This window comes from Tasmannia lanceolata, unplaced genomic scaffold (assembly GCF_043159265.1).
Source record: "Tasmannia lanceolata isolate RefF3 unplaced genomic scaffold, GAP_Taslan_0.1 ptg000015l, whole genome shotgun sequence".
NCBI lineage: Eukaryota > Viridiplantae > Streptophyta > Magnoliopsida > Canellales > Winteraceae > Tasmannia > Tasmannia lanceolata.
In genome coordinates this window covers 44056526-44081375 of record NW_027518692.1, presented here as the reverse complement: position 1 = coordinate 44081375, position 24850 = coordinate 44056526, and the positions used below count along the sequence as shown (strand labels likewise).

At 37.6% G+C, this 24850-nt stretch overlaps 1 protein-coding gene across 3 annotated transcripts in view; it reads right to left on the bottom strand.

Annotated features, from left to right (window-relative positions):
* The window catches only part of LOC143847470 (regulator of telomere elongation helicase 1 homolog), a 64944-nt gene that overhangs the window by 33611 nt on the left and 6483 nt on the right, over window positions 1-24850 (bottom strand). For 2 of the 3 annotated variants that reach the window (XR_013235060.1, XM_077356291.1), the window contains exons 4-19: window positions 21589-21670; window positions 21314-21464; window positions 20433-20595; window positions 19129-19305; window positions 18746-18873; window positions 18528-18573; window positions 15886-16027; window positions 15636-15790; window positions 15415-15506; window positions 15227-15334; window positions 15031-15099; window positions 10190-10276; window positions 5822-5881; window positions 5503-5618; window positions 649-700; window positions 473-575 (exon numbers count right to left, since the gene is read on the bottom strand). Coding sequence is in view for 2 of the 3 variants with exons in the window: in XM_077356291.1 (XP_077212406.1) it covers window positions 473-575; window positions 649-700; window positions 5503-5618; window positions 5822-5881; window positions 10190-10276; window positions 15031-15099; window positions 15227-15334; window positions 15415-15506; window positions 15636-15790; window positions 15886-16027; window positions 18528-18573; window positions 18746-18873; window positions 19129-19305; window positions 20433-20595; window positions 21314-21464; window positions 21589-21670 (1731 nt within the window). In the remaining variant the exon portion in view is untranslated. The remainder of the gene's footprint in view (window positions 1-472; window positions 576-648; window positions 701-5502; window positions 5619-5821; window positions 5882-10189; window positions 10277-15030; window positions 15100-15226; window positions 15335-15414; window positions 15507-15635; window positions 15791-15885; window positions 16028-18527; window positions 18574-18745; window positions 18874-19128; window positions 19306-20432; window positions 20596-21313; window positions 21465-21588; window positions 21671-24850) is intronic. The other variant, XM_077356292.1, reaches the window with a different exon arrangement.

The window sequence follows — 24850 nt, the reverse complement described above, 5'->3', positions numbered from 1 at the left end:
GGGGCTTGGAGTGTTCTTTCCTATTCTCTTCTCTTTTACGTTTTGGGCTTGTGTGGGCTGGAGGTATTGGTGGTTGGTTTCCTTCCAAATAAAATTTTACTTGCTCAAAGAGAAAAATAATATGCATGGAGCCCATGACCTCCCCTACAAGAGGGATGACAATAATCCCTCAAACATTGTGTGTGTTGGTGCAAATTGGCATTCTAATATTAATATCAACTACGTATATTTATCCCCTTTAAATATAATATACCCGCACTTTCCATCATTGTGGGAATACTCTGGCAATTCCTTATTCTTCACAATCATGAAAATGTCTTCCCAAACCCCCAGAATATGAACCCGGAAAAAAAAGAAAGAGAAAGAAACGAGAACACTACTTAGTTCTAGGGAAACACATGTGCTAGAATTTATTGAAAAAGCATAAAAAAATAAAAGGTCAAAAAACAATTTAAGCTTGAAGATACTTAACCTATGTGTACACTTTCTGTCATTTTTGTCTTTATAGGACATGCTCCTCTTTCTCGAAAAAATCTAGTCAACGTAAATACTACATCCCCGAATTTAGGGTAGCTCTGCAAGAGCAGCTGTGAAGTTAGTGAAAAGGCATTTAAGACGAACCAAGACGAAACAAATCCGCCAAACAACCTTAACATGAGGCCTAAGCCAAAGCGACATCTGGCTCTGACGATTATCAAACCTGTATAAAACAAAAAAGATGAAATCTGTTATTAAAGATATATACAATGCCAAACATTAAGGGTTCTATGATGAATTAGTCCATAGATCAATTCATGAGAACAAAGGTATATAATGATCATTAAAATAATATGACCATATCGTATGTCATGAAATGTTTATGAGATCAACTGATGCAGGGTCTTTCATGAACAATTGAACAGAAGTTGGAAGCACCAACAATGCATAGACCACTTAAGGCAGCGTAATTATTTTACCTTTTAAAATCCAAATTAAGAATGACATGAATATCAAAGATTAATGTATGCAAACATTACAAGGATTCGAAATGATTGCCCTGCCACTGCCATAGACAAAAAGCTCATCACCTTGATATATTAATCATAGTAGACCTTTTATAGTGTGATGTCAAATCATGGAAACCAAATTGAAATAATTAAACTACATGCATTCATGCAAGTTTCATTTAATGCAAGCTAATTCCAGCCAATAAACAAGGGAAAACCAAAAGGAAGGAGCCCAATCAAACTTTAAAAGAACAACTCCATCCTTGGAACTTCATTTGGTTTAATGCCTTCAACTCATATCAGGAAGAATAATTTCTAAGGCACCACAATTCCCTCAAACATTTCATCAAACAGTTCGTGGGCACTTTTTCATATCAACACAACGATTAGGATCGTTTGTTTGTGTGTGTGTGTGGTGTGTGTGTGTGGGTGTGTGGGGTGGGGGTGGGGGGGGGGGGGGGGGGGGGGGGGGTGGTGTCAAACCATAAAGGAAGGGGTTTAGAAAAGATAACCTTCGTCAGAGTTCTCATCACCATTGTTGTTAACCGTGGTTGGCCCCTTTATCAGTTCGATGTTAAAAATGTGTTTCTTCATGGCGATCTCACTGAGGAGGTGTATATGGAGCAACCTCCTGGGTATGTTGCTCAGGGGGAGATGGGTTCGTCAGTTTGTCGCCTTAGAAAAGCAATTTAAGGGCTAAAGCAGTCTCCGAGGGCATGGTTCGGACAGTTTAGTGATGCAGTCTTGCGCTTTGGCATGAAGCAGTGTGTTGTTGATCACTCTGTTTTCGTCTACCGGTCCACTACTGGTTATATATTCTTAATTGTTTATGTGGATGATATTGTGATAACTGGAAATGACAAAGGTGTAGTACATAGATTGAAGACTTTCCTCCAAGGGGAATTCTCAACAAAAGACTTGGGCCTTCTCTAATATTTCATTGGCATTGAGGTAGCACACTCTTGTTATGGCCTTTCTCTGTCACAGAGGAAGTATACTTTGGATATTCTAGAGGAGCAGATCCATTGGGATAAAACCAGCGTCTATGCCTATGGATCCGAATGTAAAATTCCTTCCAGATCAAGGAGGTTTGTTGGATGATCCAGGTCGATACAAGAGACTAGTTGGGAAATTAATTTATTTGACAGTCACTCGCCCCGATATCTCATATATCGTAGGAGTGGCCAGTCAATTTATGAGTTCTCCTCACACCTCTCATTGGGTAGCAGTGATTCAAATTACCAGATACTTGAAGGGCACATCAGGAAAAGGCTTATATTTTAGGAAAAATGGTCATGAGAGAATAGAGGGATTTACTGATGCAAATTGGGCAGGATCTCCAGTAGACAGGAGTTCCACAACTGGTTACTGTACATTTATCGGAGGAAGTATGGTGTCCTAGAAAAGTAAAAAGCAGGACATTGTATCTAAATCCAGTGCAGAAGCAGAATACAGAGCTATGTCATACATGAGTGGAGAGTTGCTTTGGTTATCTTCTTTCCTATCATAGATTGGTTCTCCATCTTCAGGACCAGCATGATTGTATTGTGATAATAGATCTGCAATTCATATCGCCAACAACCCAGTCTTCCATGAGCGAACTAAACACATTGAAGTGGACTGCCATTTCATTCGTCAGAGAATTCAGAGAGGAGAAATATTCACCACGTTCACTCGATTGGCAGACCATCTTGCAGATGTGTTTACTAAACCATTAGGGCTTGCTAAGTTAAAGGGTGCTTGTAACAAGTTTGGAATGTATGATATACACATTCCAGATTGAGGGGGAGTGTTGGTCGCATTCAAGCCCATTAGGGCATTTTGGTCTTTTTGTATGTATTACATTAATAATAATATATGTCGAGTGGGAGGGAGAATACGCAAGTCCCCCTCTTGACTCTTTCACGCCCTTTTATTCTCTCTTTCTCTCATCAACTCTCTTCTTCTCTTTCAACCATGTAATCATCTAACAGAAACATAATGAATGAAAGATGCAAATACTGATATGGAGATCCCCTACTAAAGATTAAAGATAATTCTCTAAATGCATGATCCTTTATATGGGTTACGATAGAATCTGATTCTGACGGTCCTTACTGTTCTAGCAAATTATTTATACTTTTTAAATCTATAGCTTTCTTGTGAAGTCGAGGAATAGATCATATCAGTGGCAAAGTAAACAAATTCGATGACTAAATTACCATAGTTTGGCGCCAAGTGAAAAAAAAAAAGTAATTTTAGAGGCATTACAAGAAGAAATTTAGGGTTTGTGTCCTGAAGAAGAGAGAAAAATTGAGAAGAGACAAAAAGGGAAGGGAGAAAGGAACTCGTATGAGCCAATTTCTCAACCACAGAAACCCAGGAACTTTATTAATTAAAACCTCACCAAAATTATAGAACTGGCACTGCTAAGTGATTTAAGAGGATAGGCCACATCTATATAATGAAATAACAAATAAAGAGCTAACAAAGCTGATTAATGAATAGAGCCCATTACAACAACACCCCGCACTCCACCCATAATTTCGTGTAAGTGAGCTCTTGAAACACCATTTGTTAATAAACCAGTGATCATCTTATTTGTTTCAACATAAGGTGTGCAAATTTGGCCGTGTTCAACCCTCCTTAATGAAGTGTTTTCCCAGTTCAATATGCTCCATCCTATCATTTTACCACTAATCCTTTACAAGGGAAGGCTTTCAGATTCCTGAGAATCTTGTATACAGCATTTAGATAAATAGTTCGAGGATAATGAATGAACTGGCTGATTATACTAACTGCATAGACGATGTCTGGTCTAGTAAGAGAAAGATAGATCAACCTACCAAAAGGTCTCTGAAACTCCCCAGCATCAATAAGAGGATGCAAGTTTTTAAATGTCGGTTTCAGTTTGCATGTCGATTGTTACAGAAATGGAAACATGTAGATTTCGGTCATACAACTTTTGTGGAAATCATGTAAATTGACAAAAGTTAACAGAAATGCATGCAAATGATGGAATTTAAATAAAACTTCAAGAAATACTCAAATAAGAACAAATACCCACTTAGAAAAATTCTACAAGAATGTGGAAATGCTTTGAAAAAAAAAAACGAAGTGAAAAATTGAAGAATTGAGCTTCTAGTGGACATTGAACCCGGTTTGGGAGTGATAGTGCAAGTAATGAGGGGATGGATAGTGGGGACCCTTGTTGATGGTGATGCTTCTCATTGATCAATTTCCACTTCCGAAACAAGACAGTTTACCCTAAAATCTGTGGAAGAAGGAAGAAAGAATAAAGTTTGTAAGACGATAGGGCTATTTGTCTTTAGAAATGCCCTCCCATTTTATATTGTGAGTAGTTCACATTTCACAACTAGATTGAGGCGATTGGAGTGTTTGTGGTTGGCATGAAATCCACTTCTATGCACGAAATGCGGACATGATCCTAAAGGAGGAAGTTAAGAATATAAATGGCATGATGGAAAACCACACGAAGACATGGACAAATCTGGGTATAGTAGAGCATGTCAGATGGGCGGTTTGATTAATTTTCTTGTAAATAATCCAATAATGACATGATTTTTGAAATCAATTGATGTTTCAGGTTCCATCAAAGAGGGAGATATGTTGTCTAACCTTATTGATGATGTCATATAGAAGATTGGAGAAGAGAAGGTGATGTATGATATCATTAATAACCTCTAGCTATATTAGCAGGAGGATTTAGTTAATGGAGAAGAGGAAGAAATTGTATTGGACTCCATACACTTCTCACTACATTGACTTGATTCTAGAGAACACAACTAAGTTGAAGGTATACGCGGAGACCATTGAGAAGGCTAAGCAATTAACAAAATTTATTTATGGGCATGTGTGGGGTCTTATCTTGATGAGAACCCATAGAAAGAACAACGAGCTACTCCGTCCTGCAAGTATTAAAATTTTTCATGGCCTAACTCGCATTGCATAGCTAGTATATGAAGAACTCATATCCTTGTTTTCCTCCGAGGCTTTTACGAGCATTGCTTAAGCCAAGAAAGTTGAGGGCATAATGGCATGCGCAGCAGTATTATTTGATCCTTTGTTTTGGGTACAGGTCATGAAGAATATGTGGCAACTTCGGTGAAGAAGAAAAAAAATCCAGCACAAAAATAGTTTTCACATGTCACATTATTACAGTCACCTATCAAATATAGACTATGAAGTCTGCATTGCCATTTTTGCAAAAAGATAGCACTATTTGATAAAAACTTCCAGCACAGGACCATTCAGATAAAAAAAAAAAAAAAAAAAAAACTCCACCACAGATGCATTGTCAGAAGACTAATGTTTATACAGCTCCATATAAATGCATTTTCATAATCGTCTAATAAACAATGGTTGTATTCAAGTATTCATATGTGAGAACCAGAGAGATATGCTAATATAAGAGAAACCATACTAAAACTCACAACTTGACACTTTGCTACAATTAAACTTCAAAATTTGGATGCTATCACTGGTTATTACATCGAAAGTTCATTCAAGATCAAACCTTTCATCACAGAAAATTATTGCACCATAATCATGACGATGGCGGATGACACGCCCAACAGCCTGATTCACAGCCCGAGCTGCTTGCTGGCTATACCACTCCTCTCCAGTCAGAACCTGCATATGCTAAATAACATAAAATTGTTGAAATAATAAAAGACGACAAAATTTCAAATCCATGCTTTAGAGTCTTATGAGGTTGAATTACTAATAACAAGCTTTTCATGTCTCTAAAGCAAGATCCCAAGGCCAAAAAAGAGCTACAGAATCTCTGGGTCTCTCTAAAGCAAGCTTTTCATGTCTAGTGATTTCCACATTACCTTACATTCTTTTTTCTGCGATAGAGCCTGCTGATCCAAGTATTCGCGTTTCAAACGAATCTGCCACACATTCAGGTAGAAAGTCACACACACAGAGAGAGAGAGAGAGAGAGAGAGAGAGAGAGAGAGAGAGAGGGAGAGAGAGAGAGGGAGAGAGAGAGAGAGAGAGACGTAACACAAGAAAAAGCCTGACTGTACAATATATCACAGAGATTTGGGAAGCACGGGGCATTTAATAGCAGTGTGTACGGGTGAACATGTTAGACTGTACAATATTTCACAAAGATTAGGGAAGCACAGGGCATTTAATAGCAGTGTCAGTTAGTGAACAAGCTCAAAATATAAATAAATCCAGAACATAGCATGGCATGTATTAAAAAAAATGCAAATGTCACTAGTAAAATCAAAAGAGCATAAGAAGCACGGAAGATGAGTTAGTGTTATGCAAACTGGCATTTGTTAGACAGTAAAAAAATCAGTAATGGCAGGAATGCGGTGCAAGCAGAGCTAGAATTAGGGTTTTTCAAAGGGAGACCCATCAGTGAAACGAAGGAACCAACTCAGTACATATGGGTTGGGACCGTTGGATAGTGTCGATCATTTCTGTAGCTTCTCTCCAAAGATGTCCAACTGGAGATGTTGAAGAAGTGGTGTAATTAGTGTACCCAATTAGGGGTATTCTCCACATTTCACATGTAACCTTAGTGATGCATATATAATATATTTTATGAGAGGGAGAGCCTCTTTTCATCTTCTTCTTCTCCAATGGAACTCCGTATACATCGAACATGGCATCAGAGCAATAGGTTCCGATCCCTAGGGATTTAGGTAGCGACGGAGTGAAGCAACAAAAAAAATTGAAAACCCATACTTGGGTTTTCTATGTGGAACACCCGCCCCTCCCCACACCATTTCAAAACCCTTTTAGGGTTTTCTATTAACCGCCCGCCACCCCCCTCCTTTCCCCTTTTGTCTGAAACCCAGTTTTTTGGGTTTTCTTTCGCGCGCTCCACCGTCCTGATCTTTCAGGTTTACTTGCTTCTTCTCTCCTTTGTCTGGGGATATTGTGCTTGTTGTGCTTCTTCTCTAATCGTGATCCATGGCTGATTTCTCTGCATTGATGTTTCTTTCATTGTGTGCGGTGTGTGCCGATGGGGCTTGGATTGATGTGTGGTCTGCTCCTTATGGCTACATGGTTTGCATCTACATCTTCCCAGATGTTTCGTCCGATCGTTGTGGTTGTCATTGTTATGGATTGATTCGACTGTCTGTTGGTGGTTATTGGAGTAGCTTATGTTATGGCTCTCCCCTCGAGTTCTACGGATCTTCTAACCATCCAAATGACCTCTATCAAGCTGGATCCGCCTTGGCGAATGGTGGTTGAAACCTTTTTCTTGATTGTGGAAAGGTTGAATTTATCAAGCGCGATCCTCCTCCTACTGATGATAGTCCTAGGCCAAGTGGCGAAAGGAAGGATGGAATAGTATGGAGACAAAAGTGGGGTGTCCAATGATGTACCTCAAGTTCTCTAAGCACATCTGTCAGCGGGCAGAGACTCTTTATTCTTGCGTCAACAATATGACCCGTATTTCTGACGTCTATTCTGAGCTGTTGCATCTGAAGCGTTGTGACAAGTCGGTCTCCGATTTCTAATATGAGTTTGCGGCCATGTGTGACCAGCTTGATCTGTAAATGCCCTTCACCACGGATCCTACAGTCCTAGCCAAGCGTCATGAAGACTTGCGAGTTGTTCAATTCTTTGATGCTTTAGGAAATGATTTTTTGCCGATTTGACAGTAGATGTTGGTTTGGGGTCCCTTCAATCCCTCAATGAAGCCTTTTCACGTGTCCAGCGCTCAATGCGGGTTGAGGGGCCGACTGACTCTTGAGCGTTCTGCTCCTGCTACTCAGTTTGGATGTGATCATAGTGGTAGAGGTGGCCGATCTGGCCGTGGCAGAAGCCGTCGTGGCCATGGCGGCGATCGTGATTCAAGGGGAGGCCAAGGCACTGGAAGACGTGGATCCCCCTTTGCACACACTGTGGTATGGATGGTCACTCTGTTGACTTTTTCTATGATATTCACCCAGAGTTGAGGCTGCCCAGATATGCTAATCATTCCTCGGTTAATATGTCCGAGAGTTCTGCAACTTCTTCCTCTGCCCCGATTGAGTACTCAGTCGCCCTGGTTGTCTCTCTTGTGGAATATGATGAGTTTCTGAAATTCAAGGATAAAGGCAAACAACCCACTGCAACTTTCACTCAGCAAGGTAACAATTCCTCTAGTTTTCTTACTACCTATCAGTCTTGGCTCATGGATTCTGGAGCGTACAATCATATGAGAGGTAAATCTGATTTACTTAGTTCATTTCTGTCAGATTCTTCTTCAGTTCATAGTGTTACCTTGGCTGACGGGACTACATCTCCTGTGTCCGGAGTGGGTGTAGCCTCCCCCCATTCAAGTCTTTCTTTATCATCTATTCTCAGTGTACCAAAGTTTCCGTTTAATTTGCTTTCCGTTAGCCAGTTGAGTAAACATCTTAATTGCTCTGTGTCCTTTTTTCCCTCTTATTTTTTTTCCAAGATCTGAAGATTAGGAGGAAGATTAGTTCGGGTCGTGAGGTGGACGGGCTCTCTCGATCACGTTACAACTGCTGCAAGATTACGGAGCTCGGTCGATTCCTTTCAGTCAAGGTTTAAAATTTCGGTTTCAGTACCGGTTTAGGACCTTGAAATTTCGAAATTTCGGTCGAAATCTGGTACAAAACCCGAAACCAATATTTTATTTAATATTAAATTTCGGTGAAATATTAAATTAATATTAAAAAAAACAGATTTTTTGGGTCAAATTTCGGAAAAACAGAAATTTCGACCGAAATTCCGAAATTTCGGCCGAAATAAATGACTGTTTCGATTTTGATCGATTTCGGTGTCGGTCTCCACCGAAATTTCGGATTTCGGTCGAAATTTAAAACCATGCTTTCAGTGGCATTGTCGCATGGGCCACCCTTCAATGGAAAAGCTTCAAAAGTCTACTTTGGTCTTTAGTCCTATTAATTCTTTTCGGTGAGTCTTGTGAGTTAGGAAAACACCTCCTTCTAGAGTCTCGTCCATTTGAGTTGGTTCACTCCTATGTATGAGGCCCTTCTCGGACTATGTCATTTGGTATCAGATATTACATTGCTTTTGTTGATGATTTTTCAAGAATGACATGGCTGTTTTTTTATAAAAGATCATTCTGACATGTTTGCTTCCTTTAGTATATCTTATGCTGTTGAAGTATAAAAGATAAATAACGCCTTTCTCCAACAGCTTAAGCTTTTGGAGAAGTTAGTAAGTTAACATGGTATCAGAGCCAAAGATCTCGAGTTCAAACCTCCCGGATAGCAAAAATCCACATGCGCTGGTCGGCCCAAAGTGGGACCACATGTGCCATGTGTTTGCCAAGTGGGCCACACGTGAGGGGGAGTGTTAAAAGTATAAAAGATAAATACCGCCTTTCTCCAACAGCTTAAGCTTTTGGAGAAGTTGGTAAGTTAACATATGCAAAGACTAGAAATCAATATCATTGTACTCTTGGGTGCTTGCGTATATTTTATGCCAACCACGGTTTTCTGAAAACCACATCCACAAACATGAGAAACCCCTTTGCGCTGAAACAACAAAAAAAGAACTAAACCCTCCGGGATCTCCGAGACCACCAGCTCAGCTCCTCTTCTTCAACTCAAAAAGATCAGACACACAAAGTCACCGTTAATGACTGGCGATGCGATTGAGGGTGGTGGGATTGAGGAGAGGGGGAGAGGAAGGACGGTTTAGGGTTTGGATGGAATGGGAGAGGGGGAAGTGGTAGGTGAAGGATGGTGCGCTGTTGGTGCTGTGGAGGTGGGGAAGAAGAGGAAGGAGATGAGACGGGAGAATAGGAAGTCATGAAACCGTGAAAGCGGGAGAGATTCGGGTGGCAAGAAAGAGAGAGAGCTCCGAAATCCCCAAATACCACATCTTGGATGGGCTACTGGTTCCACCTGATATAACAGTGTTTTTTCCGCCCGGCATCTTCCATTACGCCGTAAAAGTAAAACCAATCGCCGGAATCGGTGGAAATGGGATCAGACCCGGATTCTAGTTTCGGATTCCGGCAATCCAAACGCACTCTAAATGTTATGAGGGAACATTGCATATGCCATTTTATGTATGAGTAAGTCAAACAGTAACCATAATGGAAAATCTATAGCAATTGATGACTGAAAAATCAAAAGGCATCTTCAGGACTGTCCAACAGAATTGAAAATATGGTCCCTAAAGAAAAAATCTGAAAACAGTTCTCTAAACAAGGGATACAAAGAACTATGGGCAACAAGAAACCAAACCTTGGGATCAGTCTTCATGGCAAATGGCATACCAGTGATCACCACGGCTCTCCCAGCATGGTCGGCAAAATCCAAACCCTCACTTACCTGAGAACCTTAAGATAATTAACAGAAATAGTAACATGCGACATAAAGTTCAGAAAAGTGACAGACTCAAAATTCTATAACACAAAACCGCTAAAACTAAAGCCACATGTCAGACTCAATAAGTAAATAAACAGTGAGAATTACGTTGAATAAAAAATATGTTGAAATAGAAAATATAATGGTCCAGTATTAGACTATGGCCATAAGTAAAGTCAAAAGGCTCGAATGTTTCAAAGAATTCTTACGAGTCCTTAAACAAGAGAAATCCTCATATTTCTTGACCAAGGTCCTTGTAGGTTGTACATGTGAATTATTTGAGCAAAATGGTTATACATACAAGAATACCATAGTATAAAGGTTATATAACTGTGCCTATCTTCCAAAAATAGATACAGTTGCATGCATAATCAAGTGGGTTATACAAGTCTAATGTGTCCTTAAACAAGAGAAGTCCTTCTACAATGTTGATCTATTTCTTTTAGGCCAACAGGTATAGTTGACTTAAATGGTTGCCCAAAAAATAGATCCTATTCCTTGAAAGAATGCCATAGTATAAAGTTGATGAGTCCCAATTGAATGACCTGCTCTTACAGGAACAGATGAGAATAAGCTCCACTGAATGGGTAGGTTCACCTCTATTTGGTCATCAGAAAGGGTCATTTCTATGCGCAATTTCTCCTCAAGATTCTAAAGATGTTGCTCTGGCTATTTGTTCCCATGTTCAAAGTGGATCTCAAAAGCCTTTTTTCTTCTTGCACCGCTCCATCTAAGAAGCAAACTAGACTATGCTGACTAAATACTTGTGTAGTTCAAACGTAATGTGTCTGAATACTACAGGGAACTTCTCTGGCCAAAACTACCATGACCCTTCAAATTAACTATAACGTTTTTTCGTATTATTGTTGTATATTTCCAGTTATAATTTGAGTATTTGAGCTTACAGATTCCGTAATCAATACATTAACTCTGGCTATTTGTCTCATGCATGCTTTTAAATTTTCCCCGATTCTGACATGAAATGACCGAAATGGTTTTTTGTTTTTATCCGCACCGAAATGATACCGAAGCTGAAACGCATATCGAAACTAAAATCGGAAGTGCATTAGTGGTATACTACGCCATGATGAGTTAAATAATTATATTTATATGATTTCAGTGCAAAATGTGGTGCATATATCATGTATAAATATTTAAATGAATTACATGTGAAATATGATATGTATTGAATTGTTGGACATGTGTGAGAGCGTATGTCATTAACTATTACGGATGGATGTCTTTCTTATGTGATGGTTTCTAAGTATGTATTTGTGCTTATGCTATCATTTCTTGCAGTTAACATCCATTTCCATGATTTTATAGGATTTCCACTGAAATTTCTAACCAAAATTGAAATGTTCCATTTCCGTGGGACCGAAACCGAAATTTAAAACCTTGTTCCCATAGTCAAACTGTCAAAGTGGATCTCAAAAGATTTTTTCTTGCACCGCTCTATCTAAGAAGCAAACACAACTATGGTACATATACACTTGCATAACGTACCATATCCGACAAATAACCAGACTGATAAACTGAATACTAAATGGAAACTTATGTTAGCCAGTATTACTATAATGCTTCAAAAGCATATGACTCTCTTCGAATTCACCGTAATGCTTTTTGCTTAATTGATTATTAGTGTCGTATATTTGCTATTACAATTTTGAATATATGAGCCTTACTGATTCTGTAATGAATACATTATCTACTAAGTTAAATCTAATTAAGTTTTATTGTGCATTGTTTATACATGTTTTGTGTCTTATCTTATGGTACGGGACACCCATATCGATATCCATATCCAAGATTTTGAAATAACCAAGTCGTACCACCGTTATCATGCTGTTGCGTCCATATATTTACCCATATCTTGCTTTCATAAAAAAACCCCATCGCTTGTTCCTCAAGATACTAGTTCACCCTTGGAATGGTAGTATAAACAAATTAACCTGACTACTATGCGTCTCTTCTAATCAAATATAGCTCTTTCTAGAGGATTTCCAATATAAGTACCCATGGCATATTCGCTCTTTGCTCGGTCAAACTATTTTTCAGGTTAAATTTGCAACTGTTACAACGGTGAATTTGTCCAAACATCAAACCAACCCACACCAGGTCTTAATACATAGAAGATACATAAACCCCAATAAGATTTACCACCTTCGAGGCCTACTTTCCACACTTGTTCTTCCTGTTCTTCTCAGGACAGTAAAACATAAAGGGACATTTGGTCCTTTAAGGAAATAAAGTCTACTAGACATAACTAATGAATGAAAAAAGGTAGGCCTCCTCATAAAAAAAGGGTTACAAATATCATCATGGAAAATGTCAAAAAACAATACCTTAGCTTACATGGTTGTGAGTAATGAAAGCTTGCATGATAATGAGGTGGAAAGGCCTGAAATGTCATTCTAAAAAGAGGGAACAACGAGAAAATGGTGTCAAAAGAGATGGTGGAGAAGCTTTAGCTGCCAATGGTGTCAAAGGAGATGGTGAAGAAACATCATCCACCTACAAAGAAATATTGGCACCCATATATAGTGGCATGGTTTTGAAGAGGTAATGAAGTCAAGTTGTCTAATTGAACTTCCTATGAGAAAAGAGTATGAAGATAAAACTTGGTGTGACGTAGCACCCATGGATGTTTGCGACATCCTATTAGGCAGACAATGGTTATTTGAGCATGACATGACACACCATACCACACATGAATCAATAAGAGATGAGGTAGCAGGTAGAGAATCTCTCACATAGGGGTTTAATAGGATCGCTCGCCACATCCTATTGGGCAGACCATGGTTATTTGAGCATACCACACATGCATCAATAAGAGATGAGGAAGCAGGTGGAGAATCTCTTACATAGGGGTTTCATAGGATCTCTTACATTGGAGGATATGTTGAACATGCTAGCAGGATTTCTTGTGTTTTCTAAGCTTGGCTTAAGGAGTGGTTACCATCAGAAACATATATGACATGGGGATGAATGGAAGACATCCTTCAACACATCAAATCGATTGTATGAATGGATTTTGATGCTGTTTGGATTATTTAATGCCATGAGTACTTTCATATGCCTGATGATGTAGATAATAGGCCGTTTATTGGTACATTTGGGTATATAGTCATTCCAAGAATCAGCATTTGGTGCATTTGCGGCAAGTCATTGAGGTTCTCCTCAAGGAAAAGCTGCACATTAACTTAAATAAGTGCTTTTCCTTTTTTTAGATTAAAAAAAAAATTGTTTTTTCTTGTGCGACAACATAATGTTTCATGGTTATATTTTCTCAACTAAAGAACTAAAGGTAAATCCTGAAAAGGTGAAAGCCATTATTGACAGGATGATCCCATCATCAATCGGTAATGTCTGTAAATTTCATGGCCTTGCTACCTTTTATTGGAGATTTATTAAGGGCTTTAGCACCATTAAGAGTCTTATTACAGAGTGCCTTAAGCGTACCACTTTTACTTGGACTAAGGTGATAGGTCGAGCGCTTGATAAGATCAGGAAGTTGATGATCGAGACACCAATATTACAAGATTTTGAGATGTTTTTGGTTGAGCGTGATGCATTCAATGTGAGAGTTGTTGTTTTGAGGGAAGAGGGCAGGCCTATAGATTTCTTCAATGGGAAGTTTAGTTGAATTGTTTCTATAAGGAGTGTAATGAGTGTAAATTGAATTGTTTCTATAAGGAGTGTAATGACCGGTACCAAGAATGTACAATACTCGATCGTTGTCGAAGGAATTCAAAAAAGGGGCTTAGGTCATGATACATTTTCTCATTAAGGGGTTGAGAAAACAACCTACCGAGAGCACTTGGATAAATAAGGATGAGTTGAAATAATTGGATCCTGATGCATGTGTCCAATAACAGCATGTTTTCTGATCAAGGTCAAGCTCTTTACAATTCTGAGGAATTGGTGTTGAAGCAGCTACTAAATCCATGAGGAGAAGCACTAGAAGTTTCCCCATTTCTATTATCTGTGGGTTTTGGGCTTTTTTATGCTTATGGGGTTTTAATTGTGTTTGTCGGGTTTAATGACTTAAGATGGTGGGGAGCATCCACTTAAGTCATTAAGTGGTGAAGACCATCACTTTAAGTTAGTCTCTTATGTTAGTCACTTAAGAGAGATATGTAGAGCACAGATTACAGTAGTTTCAAACGCTAAGATTATTTACATGGTTGCTGGGGCATACAAGTGGCGATTATGTTGTAAAATAATCAATATTGGAGTTTATTTGAATTCGTGGAGGATTTTCTCCCCAAAAAACAGCACCATCTCGGTGCCTTTCATTCCCATCTCTGCTCTATTTTCTCTGGATTTCATCTCTTATTTATTAAAGATCAGCGCTACTCAGATCTGGCTCTATGCTTGTGAAGTTTAAGATGTGTGTACTCGAGTCTGATGGATGATCATTTATCGGGAAGGGAGATGCAAAGGATGAGAGAAGCACTATAAATATAGTTGTTGGAAACTCTTCAGTTTATGTGACATGAATGTTACGTACAACCAATGATGAGTAAGAACCAATAAATAGAATATGAAGATCTACAAAAGCAGATTTTTTACATTGAAAATTGTGAAAATAAAAAAAATAAAAAACAGCTTGGGAGTGGAGATTTCAACCAATCAGCACGTGCTCCTCTAAAGGGATTGTGAATAATAAGATTGTCATAACAGACATAACCTTCTAAGATCAGACAAAAGCGCACCTTCCCACGACAAACAGCCAAAAAAATTGCACCGGAAGTAGAGGTGTCCTTCAATTTTGTCTGGAAGTCCTGCAAAACTAACACAATTTAGCACCACCAACTCCAAAGAACGAAAATGATAAAAGAAAAATATGGAAGAACATAGGTTGACCTAAATGAAAAGCAAAGGATAATATGAGCGATTGAATTTTTTAACCTCAATTGAGTGAGAGAAAAGTGCAGACTGCTTAGGTTCTACAACAGGCTGCTTATGTTTGCAAATCCTTTCCCAGATTGTGCTTGAATTTGTGGAGCTTGCATGACTCTAAAAGAGATTGTCTCATTTGTCAAGAAAAATAACATACAGGTAATTTGAATCACTTCTCACCTTGACTATTCACTCACCGTATTCTTCCAGCACTCAATGCACTGGTCCAAGAGGTAGTAGGACGGAAAGAAAACAAGTAATCCATCTGGTACAATTCGGGCAAAATTTACTGCAGAACACCAATTAAAGAGCCATACCTCCATCAAATATATCTCTAAAAACAACGTTAAAAAAAAAAAAAAAACTCCGAAAACACAAATTGGTTAATATCAGCTCTTTCAATATCTATTGCACATACCGATAGCATTGCCAAGCTCTTGCTTATATTCTAGGGAATCACGGTTTCGATATGAGGAATTGAAAGAGCAACCTGATGGACCAGTAGGTACAACTCCAACCCAGACTTGATTGGAAGATATTACATGAGGATTCTCCAACCGAATTGGAAATTCTCTGTGGAAGGAAACAAGAAATTCTGTTTGAGCATTGATGAAAATTGTTTCATGAGAATTGCAAAAGACAAAGTGCTCAGGACAAAATTGACCAACAAGTTCAGTTCCAGCGCAAATGAGTCCAAGGGTGATAATGTTCCAGAGGTCAAAATGATAGAGCAGACACCCAATCGGAGAAATTCTCTCATAGCAATTCCTGGGCTGAAACACCACCAGCTGAGCATTCTAGACACCTTACCTGAAAAATTCAATGTCAAAAAGCAATAGAACTCAATCATAAAAAAGATAAGGCTTATCCTCACTTTATAAGAAGTGTGTCAAAAAGGCTAGTTCATCAATATTCTGAGAGGGAACAACATTATTATTTTAGAATATCCGTCGAGCTTATTCAAGAAAATAGAAGTCATGTTGATGCAGGACAATACCTAATTTAGGGAGAATCCTACACTCCTAATGGGATTAAGACTTTAGGACAGTTTAGGGCTTACGTGGAAACTAAAAGAACACTTAACAACTAACCTAGGGCTGAATTAACGCCTAATTAATCTACGGACATCAACAATAATGAGACCTAAATAGCATAAATAATTGAAAAGATCATAATTAAGCATGAACTAAACCTTATACAAATCAATCAAAGTGATAAAGATTCTTAAGATGAATTGATAATAGAAGGATTAGTTCGAAACTAGCCCTACGCATGCAACCAATTAAAAGAACTAAAAGATAATGTAAGACCTCTCAATTAGATGTAACAAAAGCATGAGAAATTAATAACAATCAATGAAGAAAAACAAAAAAATGTCCAACAGCAGGAATTGAGTCAAAACAGTCCAGATTTAGGCCGTATGGATATTTTGGTAATTTCTGCAAATCTGAAAATTGAAGGAAACTACTGTCCAGATCTTAGGTGAGGGTTTAGGTAGGTAAAAGAAAGGTAATTCTAGGGTTTAGGTTCTGACTTGATGGTAGGTTTAGGCTATGTATCTTTACAAAGGATTTTCAGGCTTGAAAAGGGTAAGAACTTGCAATAGGGCTCAAAAAGGTTCAAAGTTGAGATTCTTGTGAGTTTTAGGTGAGGTTTAATCACTAAAAAAATCCCCCAAGATCTTAAAACAAGATCTTGAAGAACAAGGGTGATCTATGGATTTTGGGTTTTTCTATTTTTAGGATTCAAGAACAAAGGAAATAGAAAATATGATTTACTAACCTTGTTTGTGCTGATTTGATTGAAGAAATAGAAGAGAATAGGTGAGAGGAGATGGGAGAAGATGGTTCCAAACCACAAGAAGAAGAGAGAAGAAGAAGCCCGAATTTCTGGCTTCAAGCAAAACACCAATTGTATTCAATATTTAAAAAGTCCCTTACATTGCTTACATAAGATGTATTTATAAGAAAAGAAACCATAGAAGATAACTTAAAACCTAAGCAACTAATCTCAACCATTCATCTAATCCAAAGTAAACTAAATAAAGTTAAAAACTTACTAAAAATAGTAAATCCCTTAATAAACCTATGCCACTTCCTAAAAACACTCATAACTTGCTCAAAACACATCCAAATCAAGTGGTCTTGGGCTCATTAGATATACAATTGAAAAATCTTTCTAATAATACTAAAAACACGCCAAACGGATGAGATTTGATGCCTAAAAAGTACGCTACAAATAAAATAACGAAAATAGAAAGTAAATAATAAAAAAGGAAGCCAATGTATGTGGCCCATGCCAGAGTCTTCGCCATCAGTCTCGTCCACATGTGCGCTTTTAAACCTTGAATCCACACCCATTGTTGATGTCCCCCTCACATATACATAAACATGCTATGCTAGAATCTGAAAGGTAAGAACCACTTCGGAGTTACCATTCAAAGAAAAAAAAGAACCACTTCGGAGTTACCATTCAAAGAAAAAAAAGAACCACTTCAGAGCAATGAACAAAAAAATGCAACAGCTCAACTGCATTATTGGACTTCAGGTGAGTGGCAAAAAGTGGGAACTGAAATACAAGTTCTAATAACTCTATATTCCGCCATGCACAAATGCCTGAATGCCAAGAAATCTGCACACTTCTACATCATTCCAGAAACAAAATCTCTAGGGTACAAACTGATCTATTAATTTGAGGATCTTAGTCTGTGCAAACATAAATAAACTGTTTATGGAATTTTAACTATTTTTCATTTGCTAATTACATGAGGGAGGCGTCATAATTTGAGATTTAATTTAGAAATTGTTTCCACCCATTGATGTTTCAACTTTCAATGGAGGCTCACTTGCAAGCAAACGAAACAGCGAAACCATACTATGGCAGCTTACGAAGGCCAAAAGTTTACAAAAGATATTAACTTCTCAAATCTACTGTTCATGTCTATACTTGGAAGAATCTGATAGAAAGACAAAATAGAAACATTTTTAATTGTTCGGCCAGCATTTTCCTGTAGCAAATTCCTATAAATAATTATTTTCACTTCAGTTACATCAGGATCCAAAGAAGGTACTAATTGATCAAGGTAGGGCAATGATACTATTATCAAACATTCCATAATTTAGAATATCAAGTGTTTACTCTTAATCCAAAGCTCAAGTAAAATAATAATAGCAGATGAGAAAGCAAAAGAACACAATCTATCGTCCTTTCTTTGTTTTTACTTTTCGTCTTTTCTCTTCAGAAGTGTAGCAAAGATCAGACCAAATACATGATAAACAGTCGAGAACAAAGAAAACTAGGTCATCCATACCTTTAAAAGCATCATTGAACTTTTCCTGGGATTCTTGGACATGAACCTTCAAACAACCAATGATATAACATCAATATAATGTGTTCATAATACTAACCATGGTAGATATCGCATCATCATCATGCGGTACAGAGGAAAATCAGATGAGGAACGAACTCCTACAACAATTCTATTGACTTATGTGACATAAAAGTTGCATCCAGAGTTCCCAAACTTACACGATAGAATTTTGCATGCCCTTTATCACCGCCTCCGAAGATTATCCTGAGAACATCCCGCATGGTTTCCAGCCTACACACAGTGCCCTTTTTCTTGTGTGGTAACCGATTCTCAATTGCATTTGCAGCTAAATATGAGAAAAATCCATCACTCCTATGCTATGTTCTCGCATAACAAGCTTCAATATTTCTCAGCTCTATCAAATATAAACTCGTTTGCAGGAACTAAAAATACTTATAAATAAAGGGTCAGCATGTCTTTTCATATGGTCTATCTGATCTTAACAACTGGGCATGTCCAATAATGTGTTACGGTACAATAGAGTAAGAACCCAAATAGCAGAAAATTAACAGGAACGTCAAGGCATCAACACCGGCCTTACCATCCTCAAGAAGTAACGCAGCATGGTCAATCGTATCAATAAGCATATTGGCTGTTTCATGTGTGATGTGTAAATCAGCAAATAATTCATAAATGTAAGGTCCTGGTCGAGTAAATCCCAACTCTTTGGATTCAACAGGCACTTCAGCAATCCGCTTCTCAAGCTTTTGTAGAAGAGCTGCAAGATTACAATATTACCCATAAACATATGGTCGTTTATAAAGTTAAATAAAAACACTGAATCATTTACCATAGTAGCATATAACAAACACCAGCATGACCATAGTAACATATAACAAACACCAGTATGACCAACGTTTTAAATTTTGGTTTCTAAATTTCGGTTTCGGTCGACAAAAATATTTAAACGTTTTGGTTTCAGTTGGAAATTTAGGTGGAAATTATGTAAAATTATGGAAACATATGAAAGAATATGAAAAGGATAGAATTTCAAGATGAAACTTCAAGAAATGCTAGAATAATCACAAATACACACTTAAAAACCATCCCATAAGCAAGACGGTCATCCATAATGGTTTAATAATATTAAACACCTAGTGAGATGCGTTGTCGCGCATGTCCGATAATTCAATACATACCACATTTCACATATAATTCATATACATATTTATACATAATACACATACCACATTTCACATGCCATGCATATAAATATAATTATGTAACACATAATGATATAGTATACAACTAACGCACTCACAATTTTGGTTTCAGATTTCGGTGGAAATTTAAAACCATGAGTATGACTAAGTTACTAAGTTACTTAGAGAAACTCATTGTTATCTTTACCGCACCAAGAAGCATCCTCAATCTGCTTCACAAAACACTCACTATTATTTCTATACACAGCAAAAATTGATAGCACTTGCACTCACCCCTCAGAACTCACTTCTACCAGTTTTAATAATACATGCATACCTAACATATTCATACACAATTAAAAGCATCCAGTCATGCATTAAGCACTAGAATGCTTCAAACCATTTACGCACATGGTCAGTATATTTAAATGCATGGATGTAATGTGCATGTGCTTATGTTGAGGATAGAGTACTATCCCCTTCCACATTTGTGTTCTATTTTCCTTTTCTGCCCTTTTAAGCGCATTCTGAGTAGCGATGATATGCTATGCATTACCAACTTGGTAAGATTTCCACAGCATGCACATGTTCAATTATTGGCCCAAAATCTTGCTCTCCGCAATCCATATTGGCCCATATTGCAAACCCTTGCATCCCCGTAGCTTAGAGAATGAGATGCATTCACTGTTAAATAGAAATTTACCTTTGAGAATAGCAAAATTATCAGGGTCAAGTGATCTATCATCAGATTTTTCTATGGCCCTCCTTGCAAGAGAAAGGCCTACACATTGATTCGCTTCAGAAATGCAAGCCGCAAGATGGCTAGCAGGCAAGTCAAACGACGCTGCATCTGCACATATGCTTTCCTGCATATGTCGTAACATAAAGAGTGTCTTATCCTTCAGAAATAGATAAAACATCATTAAATACTACTAAAGGCCAGTCATGAAAACTCCGTGAAATTCAAAAATGACACTTATGCCACTTGATTTTATAATAATTGATAAAATAAGCTTTGAGAGTGAGGGGGATAGATTTTACAACGAGTGGCTGTGAAGTATGTCAAAAGGAAAAAGTTAAAAGATGGATAAAAATCAAAACTAATGATGCAAATTAAGAATGTGCAAGAAAAGACAAGTGATTTCTTCCAAGGGAGATTTCCATCCTTGAAATAAAAACAAGGGTGCAACTTGGGTCGGGCTCAACCCGAACCCGATGGGTTCAAATTGATTTCGGCCCGGGTTGCATTGGGTTAGGGTTGGAAAAAGCCAAGCAGATTTAATTTCGGGTTGGGCTAGGGTTATTGGCAACCCGATCCGACCTGACCGTGTTCCTTTTCGAAATCTTATGCGGTTATGTATTTTGGTTAGGATTGAGAGATTTGGAGGCAAGTTGGGTTAGGGTTGACACATTGACTCGAAGCTCAGGTTGAGGTTGACGGGCTAGTGTTGGCCTCAACCCGACCCAACCTTACCTGAGTTGCAATCCTAATAAAAACCTATGAAGAATAAACCATTTCTCCTAACCCTATCAACGTAGAAGTTTAAAACACGGTAAGTAGACAACATTGAATGCCGCACTTACCAAGTTGTGTGCTTCATCAAATATGAGTACAGTATTCTCCCACTGAATACCAGAAAGAGAACCACGGTTCCCTGGATCAATAAGATAGTTGTAAGGAGCAAATAAAATATCAACCACCTTGTGAAGCTCTCTTGAGACATAATAAGGACATCTGCAAGTGAGTTAGTTTTCAATAAAAAAACAAACAAAGACCATTCATGGATATAATAACATAATGCATATGAAACTAGAGAAGAAAATTAAACCGTTTAGAGGAAACTATATAATTAACTTACGGCCCCTTGGTTCTTCCAATATTGACCAAGTCTTCAATGTCAAAAGGATCATTTCCCAGATCGGGATTATTCTTTATGTAATCTACATAAAAGACGCACAAAAACACAAGTCACGGAATATCCAAAAGGATTATGCGTTCAAGAATCTACAGAAATGCTCAATTTTCAGAAATCTACAGTATAAATAAATTTACAATGTTCCAAACTCAGATGACTTCAAAAAACTGAGAAATTTCAATTTTCCAAAACAAAAAAAAAAGAATACCATGATTTCTTGATTCTATGCATATGGTACGAAATTAGGCCAATTGGAGCAAAAGAACCAATCAGAAAGGGAAAAAGTTACCAATAATGCCAAAAAATTAGTGTAGAAAATTTTTCATAGATAAAAATACACACAAGTTAAGAAGCCAAAGCCAAAGCCTGAGAACCATTTCTCGATAATATTTTACTGATCAATTTCTTTTTCTAGTATTTCTAAGATTACAGCAGTTGAAGTTTTTATTAGTTCTTTTCAAACATACAATTGTCAATTTCCTCGTTAGAAAGAATTGGTAACTTTTTGGCTGAACGACTTCAGTAAGCAATATAAACTTCTGGTCAAAACACCACTCATCAAATAAATCCAAAGCTTATATAGCTAATTGAAACATGCTAATTGGAGAAAGGACCATCCTTCAACAGATGTAAGTCATGGAAAGGAGACATGACGCGCTACAAAAGCTGAGTACTTCAATTCTGAACCAATACTAAAAAATGAAGACATAAAGCAATGTCTCTCTCTTGAAAAATGAATATATCTAAAGGTATTTTGGTTAGCAAGTGAGTTGCATATAAAAGGGGGGTACGGTAGTCTATGATCATGCTTGATGGAGAGCGTTAAAAATGATGTGTTATGGCTTGCTAATAGCATACTCTGTTGTTCATCATTGTTAGAATATTATATAATAAAGTGATGGGAGTTGTGGATTGGTCTTTCAATCCCCATGAATTCCTTTCTTCTCTTCTTCTCTGCTTCTCCTCTTCTCCGACATCTAGATTGATTGCTCCTAAGTTCTTTACTTTTTATTTGACAATACCTTCTGAAGTTCCATTGATGTGTGAACTATCTCTTTTGACAAGGGTTCGTCGGTTGGCCACAAATTGAGTACTTGTTTGTGCATATCGACCTCAGAAGAATGAATGATTTCCAACCATTATTGATTTGAAATTGTCAAGATTGATATATACCCTAGATTTCTTATAGTTTCTAGACATGGAAGGGGACAAATCATAGTTGCCAGAGGGGAAGTGAGTGTGAGAAGCGATGCGGGAAGCGAGGGGTTTAGAAAAAAGAATGCGGGAAGCGAAAACTCTAAAGAAAATAAAGAGAAAATGTGTAGGAACTAGGAAGTGTCATTGAAAGTCAACATGAAGCAAGTAAAAAGCCCCTTTAGAATCAAATAAAAGCACATAGAAAGAATAGGATTATACTAGAGAGAAATGATTCATATAGGTAAGGATTACAAGTAGAAAAAAGGCTTAGTCGACTATTAAAATTACAAATTTTAGGAATTTACAATTTAACATGTTTCATTCATGTATTTGTCAAGCTTTTGGAAAAAAAAGTTCCATCTAATTTTCATTTGAGACTTAAGATGAGTTTTCAAGTTTTAAATGCACTCTTTTCTTAAATAGGAAGTAATTTAATGAAGAGGAAATATATAGGAAGCATCAAGAGAAGTTCCCCTAAATTTGGGAAGTGAGAAGAACTTAGTTTCGAAGTGAGTTTATGGGGAAGTGAGAAGAACTTAGCTTCCGAAGTGAGCTTTCCATCCAACTAGGAAGTTTCCTGCAACTATGGTACAAAATACTTGTGTCAGAGATGCAATGTTGAGCCTTATCTGGTTGTCGACATCTCTGTGAGACAGTGATGGACATGTAAGTGTCCACCGTATATGATCCCCAATCTGATCCAAAATTGTGAAAGTGACATGGGAACAAACAACATGTTGTGACTTGTGTGAACAAAGAATTTTTGCATGATAAATGTTTCATGTATTCTGTGAAAGAATTTTGGAACCATCTCAAAACTTTTTGTTCAAGAAATAATGTGCCAAGATTCTCTAAGTGGGGTTAAAGAAAAAAGATCTTTGACAGGGAAACATGTTAATAAGAGAGTAATTCCAATAAGCTAAAGTCTAGGTTCGACGAGATGGCACACCACAAGCTCTCTCCAGATTTAGAAGTCCTTGCATTTGTGGGTTTCAGATATATGGTGATGACTAGTGATACTAAAGATATTTCTCGAGCTATCACTTGTCCACAATGAGGAGGACCAATAGCGTTTGATGGTTCCTAGTCCCACTATTGATGTTCCTAATACATTTGCATTTGTCATTGAAGGCAGAGATATGGGTGGTGTTCATCGATGTGGCCATGGACGTAATCATGAGACACTAGAAAATGTTCATATTATAACTAGATTGGACATCTTAAGGAGACATGTAAGAATTTTCATGATAGAAATAGACACTAGTGATTTTAGCCTGCCAATACAGCTTCAGCTTCAGATAATTCCCTCAGAGTGAATGAGAAGATTCTCCTCTGGTCATATGATTGAATCTCCTCAATATCAATACTATCATTTATTTAAGTGCGGAGAAACTTTTGGAGGGTTACTACTTCCAAAGTTTCTACACAAGGATGTAACAGCAAGAAATTGTTTCATGCCACTCTTTATTCTTCATCCTCTTGGAAATATGACGCAGGACCTATAAATCATATTCAGTCTAACCTTTTGATATAGGCTCGAGACTGTTCGTATAGAAGATGCCAATATGATATTCTTGCCCTATTCATGAGTAGGAAATGTTACAACTTACAAGCTACATTCAACTTTCTATGTCTTCAGTGTCGTTATTCCAAGTTTCACTTCTACGGTGCAGGATGTCTGTATCTCAGCAAGAATATCAAGAATCAACCGTAACTTGACTTTATATATCCCATTTTTCATAAGTAGGAAATGTTACAATCTCCTTAGACTTTCTTTGTTATGGGTCTTGTTATTCCAAGTTTCACTTCTAATGTGCAGTATGTCCGTAGTCTCATCAAGATTATCAAGTATCAACTCTAACTTGACTTTATATCTGCAATGCCCGATCCCGCCAAGAGTCCGAGATGTGAGTAATCTTGATTAATCCTGACCGTAGATTCCGAAATCGATGGATCTGATCGCATTGATCTCTTTAAATTAGATATTAACGATCTAGATCTATGATCC